The 19,408-nt window shown below is 39.8% G+C and overlaps 1 protein-coding gene across 2 annotated transcripts; it reads right to left on the bottom strand.

Annotated features, from left to right (window-relative positions):
• Window positions 1-1,392: 1,392 nt before the first annotated feature.
• Window positions 1,393-19,062, bottom strand: si:dkey-43k4.5 (potassium voltage-gated channel subfamily S member 2). Of its 2 annotated transcripts, none has more exons than XM_050037569.1 (10): window positions 18,811-19,062; window positions 12,180-12,356; window positions 11,899-12,032; window positions 11,459-11,623; window positions 11,194-11,365; window positions 10,274-10,357; window positions 10,004-10,165; window positions 9,776-9,859; window positions 4,522-4,614; window positions 1,393-2,864 (listed from the first exon to the last, which is right to left on the bottom strand). In XM_050037569.1, exons 2-10 carry the CDS (start codon window positions 12,348-12,350, stop codon window positions 2,403-2,405), a joined length of 1,527 nt encoding a protein of 508 aa, XP_049893526.1. In that variant the 5' UTR covers window positions 12,351-12,356; window positions 18,811-19,062; the 3' UTR covers window positions 1,393-2,402. The 2 variants fall into 2 exon arrangements, with proteins under 2 accessions (XP_049893526.1, XP_049893524.1); XM_050037567.1 differs by having other exon boundaries at window positions 12,168-12,356.
• Between the last annotated feature and the right edge of the window lie 346 nt (window positions 19,063-19,408).

Raw genomic sequence — 19,408 nt, forward strand, 5'->3', positions numbered from 1 at the left:
AACGTATCATATCTTAACGTATCATATAACGTACCATATCGTAACGTATCAAATCATAACGTATCGTATCGTATCTAGGGCTGCCACTAACTATTATTTTCATCGTCGACTAATCTGTCGATTATTTCTTCGATTAGTCGACTAATCATTTCATCGAAAAATGTGTTAAAATGTTGAAAAATGTCGGTCTGTCTCGCCCAAACCCCAAAATTACGTCATCTAATGTCTTGTTTCATACTCACGCCAAAGGGTTTTAGTTCACCGTCACGGGAGAGTGTGTAAAGCTGCTAATATCTGAACGTAAGAAGCTGCAGTAAGAGTATTTTGGGTACTTTTATAGTACTTTTCTATGAAAAATGACTCAAACCGATTAGTCGACTACTAAAATAGTTACCGATTATTTTAATAGTCGATTAGTCATCGATTAGTCGACTAATCGTGGCAGCCCTAATCGTATCGTAACGTACCGCAAAGTACCCTATCGTATCGTAACATACCGTATCGTAACACATTGTATCGTATCAGCGATTCTGGCTCTCTATTACTTGTTATCGGATCAAAACCACATTTTGTTGGCCCACCCCTAGTTTCATCATCTAATTGGCTTATTGACGAGCCCTCTGTTTCCGTCCTCACGGTGTGTCGGTGTCAGACGGTAGGTCGCTGCTGCTGCTCGCTGTATGTGCTTATCCCCCCTCCAGAGAGTTGTTGACTAGAGATGATTATACACCGTCTTATCTAGTTGCATTGGTGGGAACCGGCAGGTTTTTAGAACGTTGCAGAACGGCACATTGCAAGTAGTTGCTTATTTCAACTCGTCTCGTCGCGACTCTTTGGTCTAAACTGGGCTTTAGCTCACAAATAGGTCAAACTGATGATATACACTTACAGTCTTCAACAAATAAACACTACCTTAAAAATGGAACACTTTTTACTTCATGAGTGAAAAGTCGTTGGCAAAACTGATCAGATGGTGCTGATTTTTGGCTGCAGACTCAGTCGTAGGATGTTCCTCCTGTGGACTTTCTGGTAAGTTCTTAACTTGAATTACAAGAGTAAAGATCTGTGTTTCAACCGTCCCCCTGATACTTTCATCCCTGCTCTCCCCTTAGTAGGAACATATTTTTAATTTTTTTCTGGGGTAGAGACACCCCAACCTTCTGGCAGATTTTGGTCCCCCCAATGTTGACTCTATGGCTGCTGTATTAAAGCTCTGAAAGTCATATACAGAACCTTTAACATCAGCATGTTAGCTGGCACTGTGAGCACTTTGCTGTTTAGCTGATGTTAGCATTTAGCATGAGGTCAGTGCAGCAGTGTTTTTCCATCATACTCTTGTTCCTCTTTAAATATCTTGTCTTTCTACGTCTTCCACAAAAGAACTTCTCACAGTTATTGTGATATTTTTTATTTTATATTTTCATTCTTATCACATTGCGTGCATGCTATTTCAGTTCCTGTTCAGTTCAGTTTATCATCATTCCTAACGTACTGCAGGCCTTTCCAGTGATTCTTCGCATTCGTGTTTTTCACAGACAAACGGATCCAGTATCAGTGACAACAAACGTTCGTCCTGAAACACCCGACATGCACAGACGAATGAGATCAAACAGAACATCATGTCGCAACAGTCTGTCATGGAAGACATCAGTCAGTCATTTACAACACGGATCCTCTAACTTTGATTCTTAGAAGCATCTGATCAAACTGCCTTCTTGAATCATTTATCGTTTGTTTGTTCAGTCAAATTGTTTCGAGCCGTCAGGACACATGAATTGTGACAGTTCATACGACATTTGCAAGGCCCTGGATCAGGTTGACCCAACTGCAGGACAAAACATGTTGGCATCAAACGTTTCTGCAAACCACGGATCCGTTACGTTTGCACGTGATTATGTGGCAGATACTATGAAACTTTATGTTAAGGTTTAGGCACAAAACCCACTTGGTTTATGGTTGGGAAAAGATCATGTCTTGGCTTAAAGTTCAGGCTCTGGGGCACAATCCTGCCAGGAAACATCGTAATGTCTCTGTAAAATACAACCTCTTTTTGTGCAGATAAAGCTGCTGGAAGGACAGTGATGACTCGCTACGTCACAACTAGTTTGATTGTGTGTTGGTCTGCAGCTAGCAGGCAACTTGCCAAGGTGATACGCCATCCACCATCCCCTCCATCTACAGGTGATGTCATTTACTACGTCACTTTCGAAATGTTATATGATACATATGAAACATGCAAATGTAACATATTCGTGGTTTGCAGAAACGTACAATGCAACATTTTCCTCTGGCAACTGGACTGACCAGATGAAAGTCATGGTCATGGTCAAATCAGACTTCCTGTTGGTTTTCATGTGACATGAAAACAGTTTTACTCTCCAGTGTGAACCTCCAGCAGCTCCTCACAGCTGATGCAGCTCCTTCTTCCTCAGCATGGACGTGTAGGACGGATGTTCCACATAGCTATAATTTACTACACCTCCTTCGTCCTCATAATCTATATCGTCCTCCTCGATGTCATCTGTGTCATCATCGTCCAGACACCTGCTGTCCCCGTCCGACCCCTCTTCCTCCTCCTCTTCCTCCTCGTCCTCCTCCGGCTCGTTCTCGCAACTCATCCTCATCTTCCTGCGGTGGTTGTTCCTCACCGACGCCTCCAGAGCTTTCTGTCTCCGGTAAAAGTGGGAGAACTTGTTGAAGATGATGGTGATGGGCAGCGCCACCACCAGGGTGCCGCCTAGGATGCAGCCGCTGGCTGCCAGTTTCCCGGCCACCGTGACGGGCACCACGTCCCCGTAGCCCACTGTGGTCATGCTCACGGTACCCCACCACCAGCAGGCCGGGATGGTGTCCAGACCAACATCCTGGACACACAGAGACAAAGGGAGGCTTCTTATTTATGTGGGGACAGATTTCAAATGAGTTTCTAAGCATCAACAAATATATTAAACATAAAAGGGAATTTCTTTTATTATCTTTCCCTGCACTATGCAATCAGTCAGCAAGGGGCTCTTCTGGTTTACTTGAATTTATATCAAGGTACAAGAAATAATTGATTCAAAAAGTGGTAATTATTATTATTCCTTTTTTTTTTAAAAAAAGAAGCTATTTTCACATTCACTTATTTTTATTATTATGTGTGTGTATATATATATATATATATATATATGTTTTGTTTGTTTGTTTTCTTAATTTATCCATTTTAATTTATCTCAAGTAATTATTTTGTTTATTTCTTCCTGCCTAATATTTTTACCAATAACTGTTTTCACTTTTTCACTAATACTTTATCACTAATACCATCTTTGAATGAATTGTCATATAAAAACTGTTCTATCTGTATTTTATCGCTGTATTACTTTATTTTCAAAGAAGAAAGGAAGAAAGGAAAAAAAGAAAACTTGTAATTATTATATGCTGCATGAATTGTTCCAATTCTTTTCTAAATAAAAATCTAAATAAATAATCTGACAAAACTAAAATGAAACAAAAATCAAAGATGAGGAAGAAAAAAAAAGAATAGAAATAAACAATCAAATAACAGAGTTCTGCCAATCCTAAGCAATTTAGCAATGATTAACTCGTGACCAAAATTATCTTTACTAACAGTAATTTGTTGACCATTTCTTTAATAACAGATGTGAAAGTTTTGGAATTAATGAAAAAGTAAAATCAATTTAAAAGTAAATTAATGTTTTTTTTCTCTGTAAGATTAAAAATTCTGGCTAAAATAGGCTCAAATATATCAGATTATTGCAGTGCTCTTTTTATCATCCTTCTGAAACAATCAACTGAATCATTTCAATTTATCCAGACATGTGCTACTCGACTTTTAACCAAAACAATGAAGACAGAGCACATCACCCCAGTTTAGCTCCACTCCACCGACTCCCAGCATCTTTTAAAATAGATTTCAAGGTTCTTTTACTTGGTTTTAAAGGTGTTAATCATTTGGGACCAGCCGTCATTGCAGACACTTATAATCCTTCACAAGATCCCAGATCTTTTCCTGCTGAGTTTTTAAATACACAATTATAAGCACACATAAACAGGCAGAGCAGCGTTTGTTTACTATGCTCCAAATTTATGGAATAAACTTCCAAACGATATGAGAGATGGAGGCTGGGTGAACATTTTTAAACAACAACTTTAGATTCAGATCATTAATACAAAATATAAATCAAAATAATAAATAAAATTACCCAGCAGTATACAAAGGAATTAAAATGAGCCAGCTACAAAATTAAAGTGATGAACACATTAACGCATCAATAATTATAATCCAATAATATAATTTGATTTTTCTGAAAGAGGCCATTCTGCATCATGAGTGCTTTCACTATTGATACTTTAAGTATATTTTGATGCTCAAACTTTTATACTTTTACTATCAATTCATTTTTTAGAGACAGAAAACTGACTTTAACAAAACCTTACTGGCTACATTAAGGAATAAAAAGAATAAAAAATAATTAAAATAAAATGTTCATATTAAAGTACAGAGTGAGGGTCAAAGTTCACCTCTTCATATTCGGCGGTGTAAGCGATCCCAGAGAAGACGGACACTCCGACAGCCAGGTACAGCAGCAGGATGCCGACCTCACGGTAACTGTGCTGCAGAAACAAGACGGAGGAAAGAGTTATAAAAACTTTTAGTGTGAAGGAGGATTAAAATAATATCTGTCTTTTAACTTTTAATTGTGTATAGCTGCAAACCTCATATACCTGTACATGCAGGCTTAGTCTATTGTAATTATTCAATACCTCCTGGGTAATTAAAAAAGTACTTATAGTGTACTTTCATTTTAGGTTCCCCAAATGTGCACGTGTCACCCATGTTTCCCAAACTTCACCTACAGGTAAGCAGTAAGTGTTTTATTGGTTCCCAGCATGTGCATAATGTTTACCTTGTCAGCTTTAATCTGAACGACACAGATTTTTTTTGGTGGACATTGACCTGATAAAATAAAAGTATTACATGTGTACTGGTGGGAAATAATTTAAAACTGATGCATGCTAACTATGCTGTATGAATTGATTTTACTCCAACAGTCTTTTCACTTCACATTAAGAAGCTTTAAATATGTTTTTGTACATTGTACATTGCTCTGAAGAAAGCACATCATTGTAGAAACGTCACCGATGGAATAAAGTCTACACTGCATAAACATCCTTAGAAAGTAATCCTGCCTCTTCACAAGTTATTACACTTGTTTGTTTTTTTGTTTGCTTTGTTTTGTTATCTTGAGCAGTAGAGAACTACTCCTCTGACCTTTATGCCAGTATTTTGAAATTGTGCCATTGAAATAAGCAGAAAAGCCTGATGAACATTAGCCTGAATTTAAAGTACTGTATGAACTATAATGATTTACTTACAGATAATTACTGTCAGTGCATGAAGAGTCCCAACAACTGAATGGGTCTGCTACTGAAAGAATATTTATATTTCTACATCTTTTTCCTCAGATGACATTTTGCTTTTCAAAATGAATTCATTGTGTTTTTAACCTTCATCCCTGTGCGAGCATCAGCTGTCGAAGTCAATATGCAGGAGAGAGACTGAAAACCCTCTCAGTGTTTCCCTTCTTATGTCGCTTACAAATCAAAAGCATTTATTTAAGTTCTGCTGTAATCTAAATGCAAATATAATGCATTTAAAAAGTACAGGAAACGATTTAAAATGATGATTTATCCTTTTACATTACAGCTCATGCATGATGATGTTTAATACAGAGATAATGCTCTCTTTCTCCTCCTCCTCCTCCTCCTCCTCCTCCTGCTGGAGAGAAGCAGCCCATGTTATGATAGATGAGCCTGTAACATGAGCTGCTGCGCTGTAGTACTCGCAGATACTTTACATCTCATGTTGAGAGAGAGGCAGATGTAATGAACCCCAGGAGGAGCTGCTCTATAGTAGACTGTGGTGACGTCTCGGCTGCTGTAAGCGATGCGCTCCATATGGGATCACACAGAATAATGACATTAGGCTACATATAACAGCAAAATGTCTGAGTTGATTCAGTCCTGAAGGATTTCCATCAAGAGTTAATGTTTGCAGAGAAAAGTCCATTACTGAGCAAAGACAATCCCTGTTTGTAAAAGTTAAAGTGAAACATGACATATATATATTTATATGTCTTTGCTTCGTACAAATATTCTAAAAGACTTAATTTTTCCTTAAATATCTCAACAAAACCCTGAAATATTCTGCTATACAGAGTGGCTGTTTAATTTTGATGCGTTTCGATGAATTATTTAATTAGTATTCATTCTATTTTTTTCCAGTGCTATTAGTAAATATTTCTAACAACGATGGTCTGAAGATTGGACCATGACAGATGCTTCAGAGTTTCAGTGTGTCAGATTTAGGGGGATATATTGGCAGGAATGGAATATAACATAATAAGTATGTTTTCTTTAGTGTATAATCACCTGAAAATAAAAATCTACAGATCAATATCTACATAGGGAGCACGGATATAGGACATAGGGGCATTGCTATGTTTCTACAGTAGCCCAGAATGGACAAACCTAGATAGGGTCATTCACGTTTTCACATCAGCCTCCGTAGCTGGAAGCCCATCTGTGATGAGCAGTGTTGGAAAAAACACATGTGAAACTGCTTTATTCAGTGTTTTCAGTGGTTTAAATCACCAGGTCTGTTTGTTTTAGAGAGGAAGAGACCTCTGTGGATAATTCAGCTCCCACTAAAACCCGGGAACACCTGGATCAGAAACAAAATAAGCACACCTTGAGATATCACACAAAACAGGTAAGCACATATCAGCAGTGTCACAGTATTTCATTCCTGTTGACCTGCTCCTCATACAGTCATTCAGCCCTCAGTCAGTAATTTTCCACTCATCCCGCCTCTACCACGCCCACCTACCAACCAATCACCTGTCTATACTTATCCCGCTCCTGCCTGTCCGCTACACCCACCTAATCAAGCCAACATAGTTCACCTGTTCCTCATTACTCACAATCAGTATATATACCCCAGCCTCTTAGTCACTTGTTGCTTAGTCTCGCCACCAGACAATCAGAGAGTTCCGCCTTCTGATAGTCTGGGCTGGGACACTCCTTTCTAAAGTGTGTTTAACACACTGGAGAAAATGGCCGGCAACAAAGCAACGCCTCTTGCATTTCTGAAAAGGACACACCGTCCCAGAAATGTGCGCTCCCCCTTTTCTCGTCTGAGCTTGAAAATGGATGCCGAGAGATTTAACTCCCTTTTATCAAACGTGTGCTCAGTCCACAAGATTGTGGAAATGAAGGACTTACAGTGACTTTGTTTAAAACGTTTAACGCAGTCGGACTATGTTTACGAGCACAAGAGTTCAGCGAGCCACCGAAGGACCGCCCTGCAGATTTACTATTGGTTCTGCAACGTAGGGAGTTTTTTTAAACTCTGAAATTGTATCTGCCCATCTAAACACAAAATCAGGGAGAAAGTCATCAGTCTTTAGTTCAGCAAAGCGTCTAACGACTGACTTGTGAGTCTACTTGTTGCCAGGTTGTTCTTCCCCACTCATGCAACACTCCAGCGCTTTATGATGGACTGATTTCCTCCCTCTGACCTGCCTGCTTCATCTGAGCCTTCTGTTCCTGACCACAAGACCTGCTTCTGCGTCCTTGGTTCCTGTTTCTCTGCGGCTGCCTGGTGTTACCATCTGATGACTACACAAGAGTATGAGTGTACCAGTCAGTTGACCTAAGGTTTCCTGCGCTCCAGTAATTTTACCATGTCGCCACACTTGCCATTGTGTGTGCATCCTGTTAGTACCTCCGTACTACTGGCTTTCTGTGCCTTCTGCCTGCTCCCATCTGGTTTGTCTGTTTTGACTGTGTACTTACCTGGTTCCAGATTTTCTGCCTCCTTAAGTATGTCCCCTGCCTGCTCCTCAACAGGACTGTTGTCTGCTGCTGAAATAAACTGTTTGTTGTTGGGCTACGCTTATGCTAACTCGCCTGCCTCTCGGCCTGGTTCATCTGCCAAACTAGCCGGGCTGCCAAGGACTTTGTGGAGAGACTTTGCCCTACTCTGTGCCTGCTAAGCAGTGTCCGTAAACATCAAAATAAACTGTTCCTGGGTTCCTGTGTGCTGCAATTGGGGCCAAACACCACCTGTTAAACATTAAATATTTATTTGTAAGGTTAAACTGCTTTATTTAGAGTTGGGTTTTTTTTGTTTTTTTAAAGGTTAAAATCGCCTGGTCTGTTTGTTTTGGAGAGGAAGAGACCTCTGCAGATAATTTAGCTCCTGGTAAAAACCTCCTGAACAGTGAATACTGAAGGAATTTTAACCAGGAGAAGTTTCAGTTGGTTGCAATCTGCAATCCTCACAGCTAGGCGCCACTAAATTTTATTTTATTTTCATACTTCCTCTGTTTGGAAATGCTGCACTGGTCCAGGGTGGTTTGAATTTATGGTGTCTTGTTGTTATATGCAGAGACAATAATGAATTTTTTCTTTCATTCATACAGAAATACATGCACCCAAAAAATAAATTAAAACAGTACGGTTTGCTGTCTTTTGCAAAACTTTTTACTTTTTTTTTTTTTTTTAATAATTTTGGTCAAACTTCCTTGTTTTGGATCCAGACCTTTGAATCCACCCACTCCACTAAGCTTGAATTGACTGCTTCATCTGGCATTTTGACATTAAACAGCAGTTTCTTAGGGAGGGGAGGGACTCCATTAGCCATTAAACACAAGGGGTGAGACTTATCATCGTCAACATAGATAGACCCAAAATTGGTGCCTATTCAGTTCGGAGGAGTTGCTCACAAAAAGTTTCTAGTTTCCAGGTTTACTTCTGCTGTATGCAACACACTGAATATGCACAGTAGTGTTTCTGCTGCTGGCCCTGCTCACGAGTTGTTGCTTGGCTCATAGACTTTACATTGTGGTGGCATCATTGTTTTTTAATCACTTTTCTCAGCTTGAAAGTTTCACAAATAAAACCTCCATGGATCAAAAATTCATCATAAAAAGTCATAATTGACCTTGTTTGCAGTTGGAGGTGTGCAGTACAGTTTTAACATCTCTTTAAGAAGATGGCCTTTGGGGAAAATGCTTTTTGGGCAACAGGGGATTTTTTTTTTTCACTACAATACAGCGAGTGGTCACTGGGAAGAACTGGAAGCAAGACTGAGGGACGGTCCTGGTTGTCAAGCAGTGAGAGTAATAACTACAATGGCACTATCGAGGCATTTCTGAATCTACATGTCTTCTTAATATCGCCCAGCATTGTAGTTTGTTTTACTTTGCTCTGCTTCCCTCTGAAAACTCTGGTGAAACAGGTATGTTGTCATGGCTACCATACCATTGTGGACTTAAAATAACATTTGAGTCCGGCAAAAACATTTGTGTCTTGTGACTGATTAGGATAACTGAATCCCACTCCCTCAAGAACATCAGTTAGAGCGAACGCAGTGTCAGACTGAGGGTGGAAACAGAGTTTAACAGGTTACCAAGTCCGTCTAGTATCAGGCAACAAACCTAAAGGCCGAATCCCCACCTCCTGAAAATCAAAACCACATCGTCAAAAACAAAAAGCACAACAGTTTTCACCTACATGATCTACCCACAATCCATCAACCTTTATCTGATGCGTCTGCAGAAAGGTCAACAGACCAGAATGTCACATAGAAAATAAAACTCAATCGCATTGTTTAGATTTATCCTGAGAGGTTTCTACGGTTGGTTTAATGTCGCTGTGAGTCTGCCCTGAGTCAGAAAGTCAGATGTTATGTAATTCTGCCGTGACTCACCCGAAGTGTTGCTCCTAGTGACCGCAGTCCTGTCGAGTGCCGGGCCAACTTCAAAACCCTGAAGATCCTCATTAATCTGAACACCTGAGAGAGACGTGAGGACAGTGATGAAGACGAAGATGCTTTATTCATTGTACCTTTCAATGTGCATGACGAAGAATGTAATACTTCTTGATTCAAAGGTTACATATGTATTTAATTCACATGCAATAACAATTAACTCTAAACCTGTATGAGTCGTCCCAGGTCTCCCAGTTCAGACTCTGATCCCACAGTCAAGTCAAACGCCAGTGTGATGTAGATGGGAGCCACAGACACCATGTCGATAATGTTCAGAGGGTGATGAAAGAACTTCCTCCTGTTCGGTGCGAGCAGCAGCCGCGTCACCACCTCAAAGACAGAAAACAATACTCAGCATTAGTTTTCCTTTTTTCATTTATCTTTGCACACGTCACCAGCATCACCAGTATGCACCACACTTTATTTTTGTCTCCTCACCTCGAAGGTGAACCAGCAGGTGCAGAACACCTCCAGAGCCTGCATAGTCGGGTCCTCGATCAACTTCCCTTCATCATCAAACACCTGAGAGAAAAGAAGAGAAATATTAGTCATCAAATAAATGATAATTTTAGTTTTTTTAACCTTATTTGCATCCTTTCCAGTACCAAAATAGGAGGTGCTCTGCTTAATTATAATGAAGCTTCAGTCAGGAAGACTCTCTTTAGTCTCTCATTTCACACCTCTCCGCTTCTGCTCTATCAGCTAACTATGGGCGTCACTCGAAGTTGGTCCAACCTGATTTTGCCCCAGTCTCCCTGAGCCAATCATATCGTTGCTGTAAGGGCTTAAATTTTGTAATAAATTATTATTCACTAATTGAGATGTTTGTTTTTTTAGATCGTCTTCCATGAGTTTGGGGAGTTTTGAGAGTTAATCACAGAACAAAACGCCCTTCCTCAGACAACATCGAGACAACTACACTCCATCATCTCTACTCATTTTGGCAAAGTGGCACCATTTAAAGTATGCTGCATTGGCTATTATCAGTTCTTGTTTGCAGTGTATTTGTGCATGTACAGACAGCTATCACTGGATTACTTAAATACTGAAGAAAACTCACGTGATTATTCTCAAGCAGGTTCTGCAGTTAACGATTGTCTTTTTCTATGATTTCTAAGCAAATTCATAGACATTTGACGTCAATGGACATCAGAGATAAAGATATCCTAGGAAAGTATAAGTCCTACTGAATCTAAAAATACATGTATCATATCTGTGTGCGCAAATTTGACTGAGTTATGACTCGGAGATCGGTACAATTTTGACAACTCAGGATAATCTGAAGACTAAAATCTTCTAATGAAACCTGAGTGTATGCCACTGTGTTTGACTTAAACTTCTCGGCTCTCCATACCAACCTGATACTCTGGGATGCTGTTTATACACATGGTAGCGATGGATGTGAGCACCACCCCGATGGAGACCAGACTGAAGAGCTTGCTGGGGATGGAGTACCCTGGATTCTCCAGCGTCAACCACAGACACTTCCTGATGTTCCCATAACGCACCTCCTGGAAATGCTGCATGTCTCTGTGAGGTGGAGGACGATTAAGAGTAAACTGAGGGATGTGAGTCAGGCAGAGTAATTAATCCTTTACTTACAGATTTCAAAGTGTCTTTTACCTGTTTAAGTCCGATATCTCGTCCACAGATGTGTCGATGCTGCTGACGTCGCTCTCGTCGTCCCAGCTGCGATGCCGGCTGCTCTCCAGCTTGCGGTCGTGGTAACGGTAACTGCAGCAACTGTCCAGGAAGAACTCATTGATGCCCCAGTACTCTATCTCCTGACTGTAGAGGGGGAGACGTAAGTCAAATCAAGTTAAAATGGAAAGAAGTTGCAGTCTAACAGGGCTTTAAATTATGAAATGAGAAGTGACAATGACAGTATGACAACCCCACCAAGCTCCACCCAAGATCCTGACAAAAATACTGGAGAGAAAATGTGTTTATTCCCTCTTTTAAAGCCCCTTAAAGTTCCTTTTAGACAATTCATCGATCTGCTTCTGCAACTGATGTAAAGTTTGTCTGTGAGGCCGGAGGAGGATGTTCAACCTTAGACAGACCTGAAGGAGAACACACACAGCTCCTCCATGATGTGAAGTTTGCCCGTCTGGTAAAAGTGGAGGACGTAAGGGAAGAGGCCAGGATTCCTATCAAAATAAAACTCCTTCTGCTGCACGTCGTAGTCATCACACACCTACAGGAAGGAGATAGAGAGAAGGGAAGGACAAATGGAAAGTGGAAATTATCAATAAATACATGAAAAAGGAGAACGATTCAGGGAGGAAGAAGAAAAGAGTGTCTGAAGATAAGTTTATCACCTCAACCCCACCTGTTGACCCACCTGCAGTATGTCCTCCTCTGAATCACATGCTAGCAGTTTCCCCAGTCTGGTGTCGGGGAATTTCTTCAATGTGCTGGAACAGAGACTCCTCTTCAGACCTCCGACGTTCACGTGGACGAGACCCTCGTCAGAGTCCTGGTGGACCCAGCTGGGCAGACTCTCCTTCACCATGGTTACCTGGCAGAGACACAACAGGGATGAGTATGGAAATGAGGAAAGACTCAAACAAGCATGCATCTACTAACAAGTATTGTGTGTGTGTGTGTGTGTGTGTGTGTGTGTGTGTGTGTGTGAAGCCATAAACCCAACAGGAAGTCCACCATTATGAATTTAATTCATATTTTATTTTGTTACAAATTTGTATCACCTGTACATTGTCAATTTGATCATTGTTTAAGTAGTTTGAACTATCTTAGTTTAGTCTTACTAGCTTTATATAACCAGATTTTTTTCTGAGGGTTAGCTTTGCTGTAATTCAGCTTGTTCCAGTATGAAGTAATTGGTAGCCAACTGGGACGGGCACGAGACTGGAGGTTACTGGCAGATCTGAATCAACGTCTATGCTTCCTACCTGAGACTGCCTCTTTTAACCTCAGACCAGACCTTGTGCTTTGGTCCTCCTTACTGTGCCTTGTCTACATCATTGAGCTCACTGTGCCCTGGGAGGATGCTGTGGAGGAGGCCTACGAGCACATGAGCCTTAAGTACGGCGAGCTGGCAGCTGACGCTGAGCAACGCGGCTGGAAAGCCCAGTTTGCCAGTTTGCCCAGTTGAAGTTGGCTGCAGAGGCTTTGTAGACAAGTCAGCTACCAGGCTGCTTAAAGAAATGGCCATCATAGCCCTCTCTGGCGCAGCTGAACAGGCAAGCCAGTGGCTATAGATGAAGAGGAAAGACGCCACTTGGGCGCTGAAATACCACTCACAACAGCAGGGCTCTGCCTTCCCCATGCTCCTTACTTGTCTGTCTACCTGTGCTCTTTGCTACCTTTCTATCCATCTAGCCTTAACCCTTTGGCTCTCACTCAGACCCCCAGACGGCACTATTACTCCCACTCATAGTCTCAAGCAAGTGCATCAGGGATTGCAACATCTTGTCCTAAACTGAATTTAACTTTAAAGTAGCTTCCCCAACACTGCCAATAACAAACACAAAGAAAAAAACAGCCTCATCATTCTACTACAGATTTGGAGTATTTGACATTGATCCTTGTTTGGAAGTTTTTTATGGTCTGGATGTGATTCAGATGTCATCTTTTCTTTTCTGTATCTCAAGCTGAGCCAGCAATCACACACACACACACACACACACACACACACACACAAAAAGACAACTGTCTGGCAAGGAGGATCTTTATTTTCGACCCCGGATGTTGGAGCTTCTCTTTTGTGATGTAGGCACTCTAATTTCATCTACTCTACTAAATGCACTTCTAAGAGCAGACACTAATTTGATGTCCCAGACATTGTAATGTTAACTACAAAACACGGTGTGCATTGGTGGAGAGCCAAAAGGCTTTTACTGGATTTTAGATCTTTGCAGGCTGAATATAAAGTCCACGTTTGGGTGGTATCTGTGCAGCAATCCATAATACTGATTTTAACAAGATTAAAGTGAGATTTCAGCTCAGAAAACACTTGAGTCATGATTTACTGCCTGTCAGCATCAACCATGGTTTCAAGCAACATTTCTCCATGTGATCAAGTTTTAAAAAACACACATAGATGCAGCCAAAACAGAAACCAACTCCCACGCATGCTCATCTACTGTACGCTCCGTACAAACACCCACATACACACTTTCACAATAAAACACCAAGAAATCACTCAACAGATGAATAAATAACAAAGTTCACATCAAACTCTGAAACTGTGAAACGCATCACGTGAAGTCTTTAGTCTCAGAGGCCTCAAATGTTCCAACTGTTGCCTAAAATATTTTTTACAAAACAATGTTAATATTAGTGCCAGGAAACATAATTCAGCTGCCAAATGTTGATTTAATATTGCTTAGCAACAAGTAGAGTTCCAGGGAATGAAGATCTGGATCATCATTTTAGTTTTACTATTTTAGTTTTTTATTCCTGATCAGAGTGATGCCTCCTGGTGCAAATATGCTGTCCAGCTCATATCAGACATGTCTGATGGGATTCATCCATTTGGAGGCAGCAGTAAGTGCCTTGCTTCAGGTAAAGTGTAGCTATAATGTAATGTAATAATGTTACTGAGTCTCTAATTGCAGAGTGTAGGAAATGGCCTGAGGAATCACAGACAGGTGTTAACCTAATGTGGACTTAATGGTGTTTTAACCAGAGCAGTCTGACTTCATCTGTCTCTGAATCTTTCACTCGTCTTTTGCTGGTATTTAATCTGCTTTTCTCTCTCCTCAGTGATTTATGGACACGTGAAGTGCACACAGTTAACAGTGGCAGCTGAAATCTGTCTTCATGGAGGCTGCTGGTGGTGGGTGTGTATGTGGGAAGCATGTTAGCGTTTATAAATGCCAGTGGTGGAAAGTTACTAAGTACATTTATTCCAGTATTGTATTTAATTGCAAATTTGTCACACTTCACTAAAGTCTTCCCATTTTCGGCTACTTTATAGTTCTACTTCACCACATTTCAGAGGGACATATTGTACTTTTACTATGTTTATCTGGTAGCCATACTGACCTTCAAGATCAATATTTTAATAATAAAACCTATGATTAACTTCTAATTTAACTAGTCCCCCAAATTTTGTCCCGGAGGCCATAAGACTATTCAACTCCTCCCAGTGACGGCATGAATGGACTGAACTAACCTCACACTCACCTGCTCACCTGTCGTAGTCACTTACTGGTTATGATAATGTGGCACAATTTGCATTTTCTTTAGATATTTATGCCCTATTTGCATTTGTATTTATTTAGATTTTCACCCTCTGTTAGCATTTCATATTTAACCTTCCTTATTTAACACAGTTTTTACTTTTAAGCACCTCCTAAAAAATGTATTTGCACTGGTATCTGTACATATATTTATCATTAGCTGCATTCATATTATCCATAGCAAAATATTCATTACCTCTGCACTGTCAACCACGTACATTCGCACTACCATCATGAGCATAACTACTGTAGTAACAGCTCTGTAGTAGTCTTGGGACTAGACTAGATCATTTCACTGCTGTGTGTTTTTATCCTAATGTTTTTATTCTTACGCATATATTCTCTATCTCTATGTGTATCTGTGTTTTTGTATGCGTTGTGTAATAAGCTTCTGGGTGTCTTAATTTCCCTCTAGATTAATTAATAGTCCAATAATATAACACTCTGACAGGGGTCATTTATATGTTCATACATTTTGATGCTAATGCCTTTGTGCCTTTATTTACGTAACATCATGAATGCAGGGCTGTTAATGGAGAATTTACTGTATGTATTATGTGGTATTGCTACTTTTACTAAAACCTGCAACAACAGATGTTTTTGGCATTTGTTCTTGTTCTCTTGTTTCTCCCTGTGCCCCTGGAAACAGACGCAGCCCTCCTAAAGAAGAGTAAGATACACAAACTGAAAGTCTGGATCTCTCTGTGGTCATTTGATCTCTTTTTGTGGTTGTTTTCGCATCACTTTGTATTCACTTTTTGTCTCTTTATAGTCGTTTTTGCCTCTTTGTGAAGTTTGTGTCCATTTGTGAATGTTTTGCATCACTTTGTAGTCACTTTTCACCTCTTTGTATTTTTTTTTTGTCTCCATAACCTTGTTTATATATCTCTGTGGTTGTTTAGCATCACTTTGTCGCTGTTTTTTGCCTCTTCATTGTTGTTTCATGTCCATTTATGCTTGTTTTGTGCCTTTCTGGTTATTTTACATCTATGAATGGTTGTTTTGCATCACTTTTTTGCCTCTCAGTAGTTGCTTTGTATCTATTTGTGGTCATATGTGTATCTTTGGCGTTGTTTTTTGCCTCTGTCTGGTCATTTCATGTCCATTTATGGTTGTTTTGCATCACTTTGTAGTCTTTTTTTCTCCTCTTTGCAGTTGTTTTGTGTTCATTTGTGCATCTTTGTGAATGTTTTGCATCACCTTGTAGTTGTTTTTGCCTCTTTTTCATCTTTTCATGTCTATTTATGGTTGTTTTGTGTGCCTTTGTGTTTGTTTTAAGTCTATGTGTGGTTGTTTTACATCTCTTTGTAGTCGTTTTTCGCCACTTTGTCAAAAATGTATGTCATTTTGTGGTCATTTTCTGTCTCTGCATGGTTTTGTATCACTTTGTAGTTATTTCTTTGCCTCTTTGTGGTCGTTTTGTGTATATTTGCTGTTGTTTTACATGTGTGGTTGATTTGCATCACTTTGTTGTCATTTTTTGCATCTGTGTAGTTGTTATGTGTCTCTGTGATTGTTTTGTGTATCTTTGTGATTGTTTGCATCACTTTGTAGTTGTTTTTGCCACTTATCATTTCTTGTTCAGTTGTGGTTGTTTGTGCGTCTTTTTGGTCGCTCAGTGTCCATTTGTAGTTGTTTCATGTCTACTAGTCATTGTTTTGCATCACCTTTTTGTCACTTTTCTCCTCTTTGTAGATGTTTTGCGTCCCTTTGTGGTTGTCCAATTGATATTCCAACAAGAAATGTTAACATTGGCATGTGGATTGCAGGCCTGCTCAGTAATCCATCCATGAGACTAATAATCCAACTGACTCTAGTAGGGAGGCACCAAGTGGGGCCAATCAGATTCTGGATGGGGGGGCTGTGGCATCCCTCTGGGTTTAAGAAACAACCGTTACTCAGTAATGAGTCCTTGAGTCTGACGACTTGGAGTCTCTCATTTCAACTCCAATCCCTGACAGTATCAGATGAAGCTTCAAACTTCTTGTCCATTGATCATTTAGACAATGCCGGTTTCATTCAGAGTTCAGAGGAAGTACATGTATTTGTTGACTGGTAAAGATACAATGCAGAGTTTTTCATCTGCACAGTGGCTCTGTAGAGTAACATGAGTGAGTATCCTTATGGCGCTGCAGTCACATGAGCAGTGAGGGCACTGAGGTGACATAATACACATTAAGACCAACCAGGAGGAGGTTATTGCTAAAGTGTCTGCGAGCTTTTGATAGCTGCTGGTAGAAATGCAACATGAAAGGTATAAAGCACCAACAACTGAGGGGAAGAAGAAGCAGATGCAAACATTAGAAATACTTTATAAAGGAGCCTTTTTAATATTTCATGAGTTATGAATGTATTCATAATGTTCGTTAAACACACAGGATACCTTCAGGTGAGAAAGGCTAAACCATGTTTCTGTAACCAAACAATCTAAACTTAAAGGTTTAATTACTGCAGAAGCTTTCAACCACATCAGCGTTCTTCATTCGTTCCAGTGCACCACTGAGCTGCTTCAGATTGTTTTTATGTATTTGTTTAGGAGGAAATCTACACATGCACCTTTAACAAACTTGTCACTAATGTTGGTGTTTGACAGTGGTGGAATTTCCTATTTCATAGTTCAGCCCCACTACGTCTCAGGGAACTGTTGCACTTTTTACTGCAATACATTTCTCTAATGACTTAGGTTACTTTATAGATTCAAATTAATAATACAAATGTAATTAAACTATTAAATTATATAATATGGATGAAACTAAAGTAATTAAAATGAGCTCCACCTTTACCAGCTGCAACACTAAAGTGATGAACACATTACTGCATCAATAATTATAATCCAGTAGCACAATATATATGATTCTACTTTTACTTTGGGTACTTAAACTATGGATGCTAACATGTTTGTCCTTTTACTTGAGTGTGATTTTGAATGCTGAACATGAATTGTAGCAGAGTATCTTTACAATGTAGTATTGCCACTTTTACTAAAGTAAGAACTTTTTCCACCAGTCTGAGCTGATCTCAGTCTTATTTCAAGCTTAAATAAAAGTCTTGACTAGACTGTGGTTTCTGTCCTTAAAATGTACACATAAAGAATCTTTGCTGTTGAGAATGAAACTGAAAAATCTCCAGAATATAATTGCAGTTAAAGAAGCTTCACAAAATGATCTGAACTGATAAAACTAAAAAAGTATGCTGTTGATCACTTGTACTACAATTTTAAGGACTCAACATAGCCAGAAATGTGAATGACAGGTTAAACTGTGAGTTTTATGACAACACAAATATTGTCCAAAAGGTTATGTTACATTAATCTCCTTATTTTCATTTTGTACAAGCCACCAAACAAACTGAGAAGAGGATAAATAACATGAAGGACAATGTGACTCTTAGACGCTCTTTCTTTCTGTGTCTATAATTACATGAGGGGCCCATGCTGAGCTCTCAGGGGAGCTGCCATGCTGCACATACAGAAATAAAGTTGATCTATAATTCAGCACAGAGAAGCGCTGCGGCTTGAAATCACAGCGGTGGAAAAATTCACCTCAACAACAACAAACTCCCTCAAACACAATGATGTAAACTCGGTGTAATGACACAACATAAAGGAAAATTCACACAAGATAAAAGATGATGCACAGTAAACTGGAGTCAATGTGGGAGATGTAAATTAAATAATTAAATAATTAATTAATCACAGTAACACTACAGGCTTAATGTTATCATCGGAGATAACAAAAAAGTATTATATCTTTAACTGAGACTTACCTGTGAGTTTGATCTCGACCCTCTTTCATCGCCGGATCCTCCTCAGATGTCAGATTCAACCCATGATGCGTTTATAAGTTTTATACTTCTACGCCTGAAAGGGACCAAACATGTCTCACAAGAACCGTCTGATGCTGAGGAAATAAAAGTTTCTTCTGCTAAAAAAAACTTTCAGGACAACCCTCCCTCTGTCAGTAACATTAAACTGTTGAGAAGAGATGTCAGAGTCCGCTGTGGGCGCGCAGGTTTGCTCCATCTGAACCTCAGTCGGTCTGTCGCCTCTCAGACGGAACCTTCGGCTTTTTCCGTCACATTCCGGAACAGGTTCGCCTCTCCGAAGTAGGAATACTTTATTACTCTGAACCTGCTCGGAGCTGTTTTATGGTGTGTTTGCGGCACTCAGTGGTTAATTTAGAGCGAGTTTAATTATATTTTTAAAGCTTTTATTTTCATATTTCCACAGAGACTCAGTCTGCTGCAGTCAATAATAGCCTAAGTCTTAAGTTGCCTCGTGGTTCTTAATGGAGTTTATATTTCCTGTGGCATCACATCACTGTAATATTCCTGCTATCTCACAACTGGGATTTTTAGAGTGTGT

The sequence above is a fragment of the Epinephelus moara genome, chromosome 24 (assembly GCF_006386435.1).
Source record: "Epinephelus moara isolate mb chromosome 24, YSFRI_EMoa_1.0, whole genome shotgun sequence".
NCBI lineage: Eukaryota > Metazoa > Chordata > Actinopteri > Perciformes > Serranidae > Epinephelus > Epinephelus moara.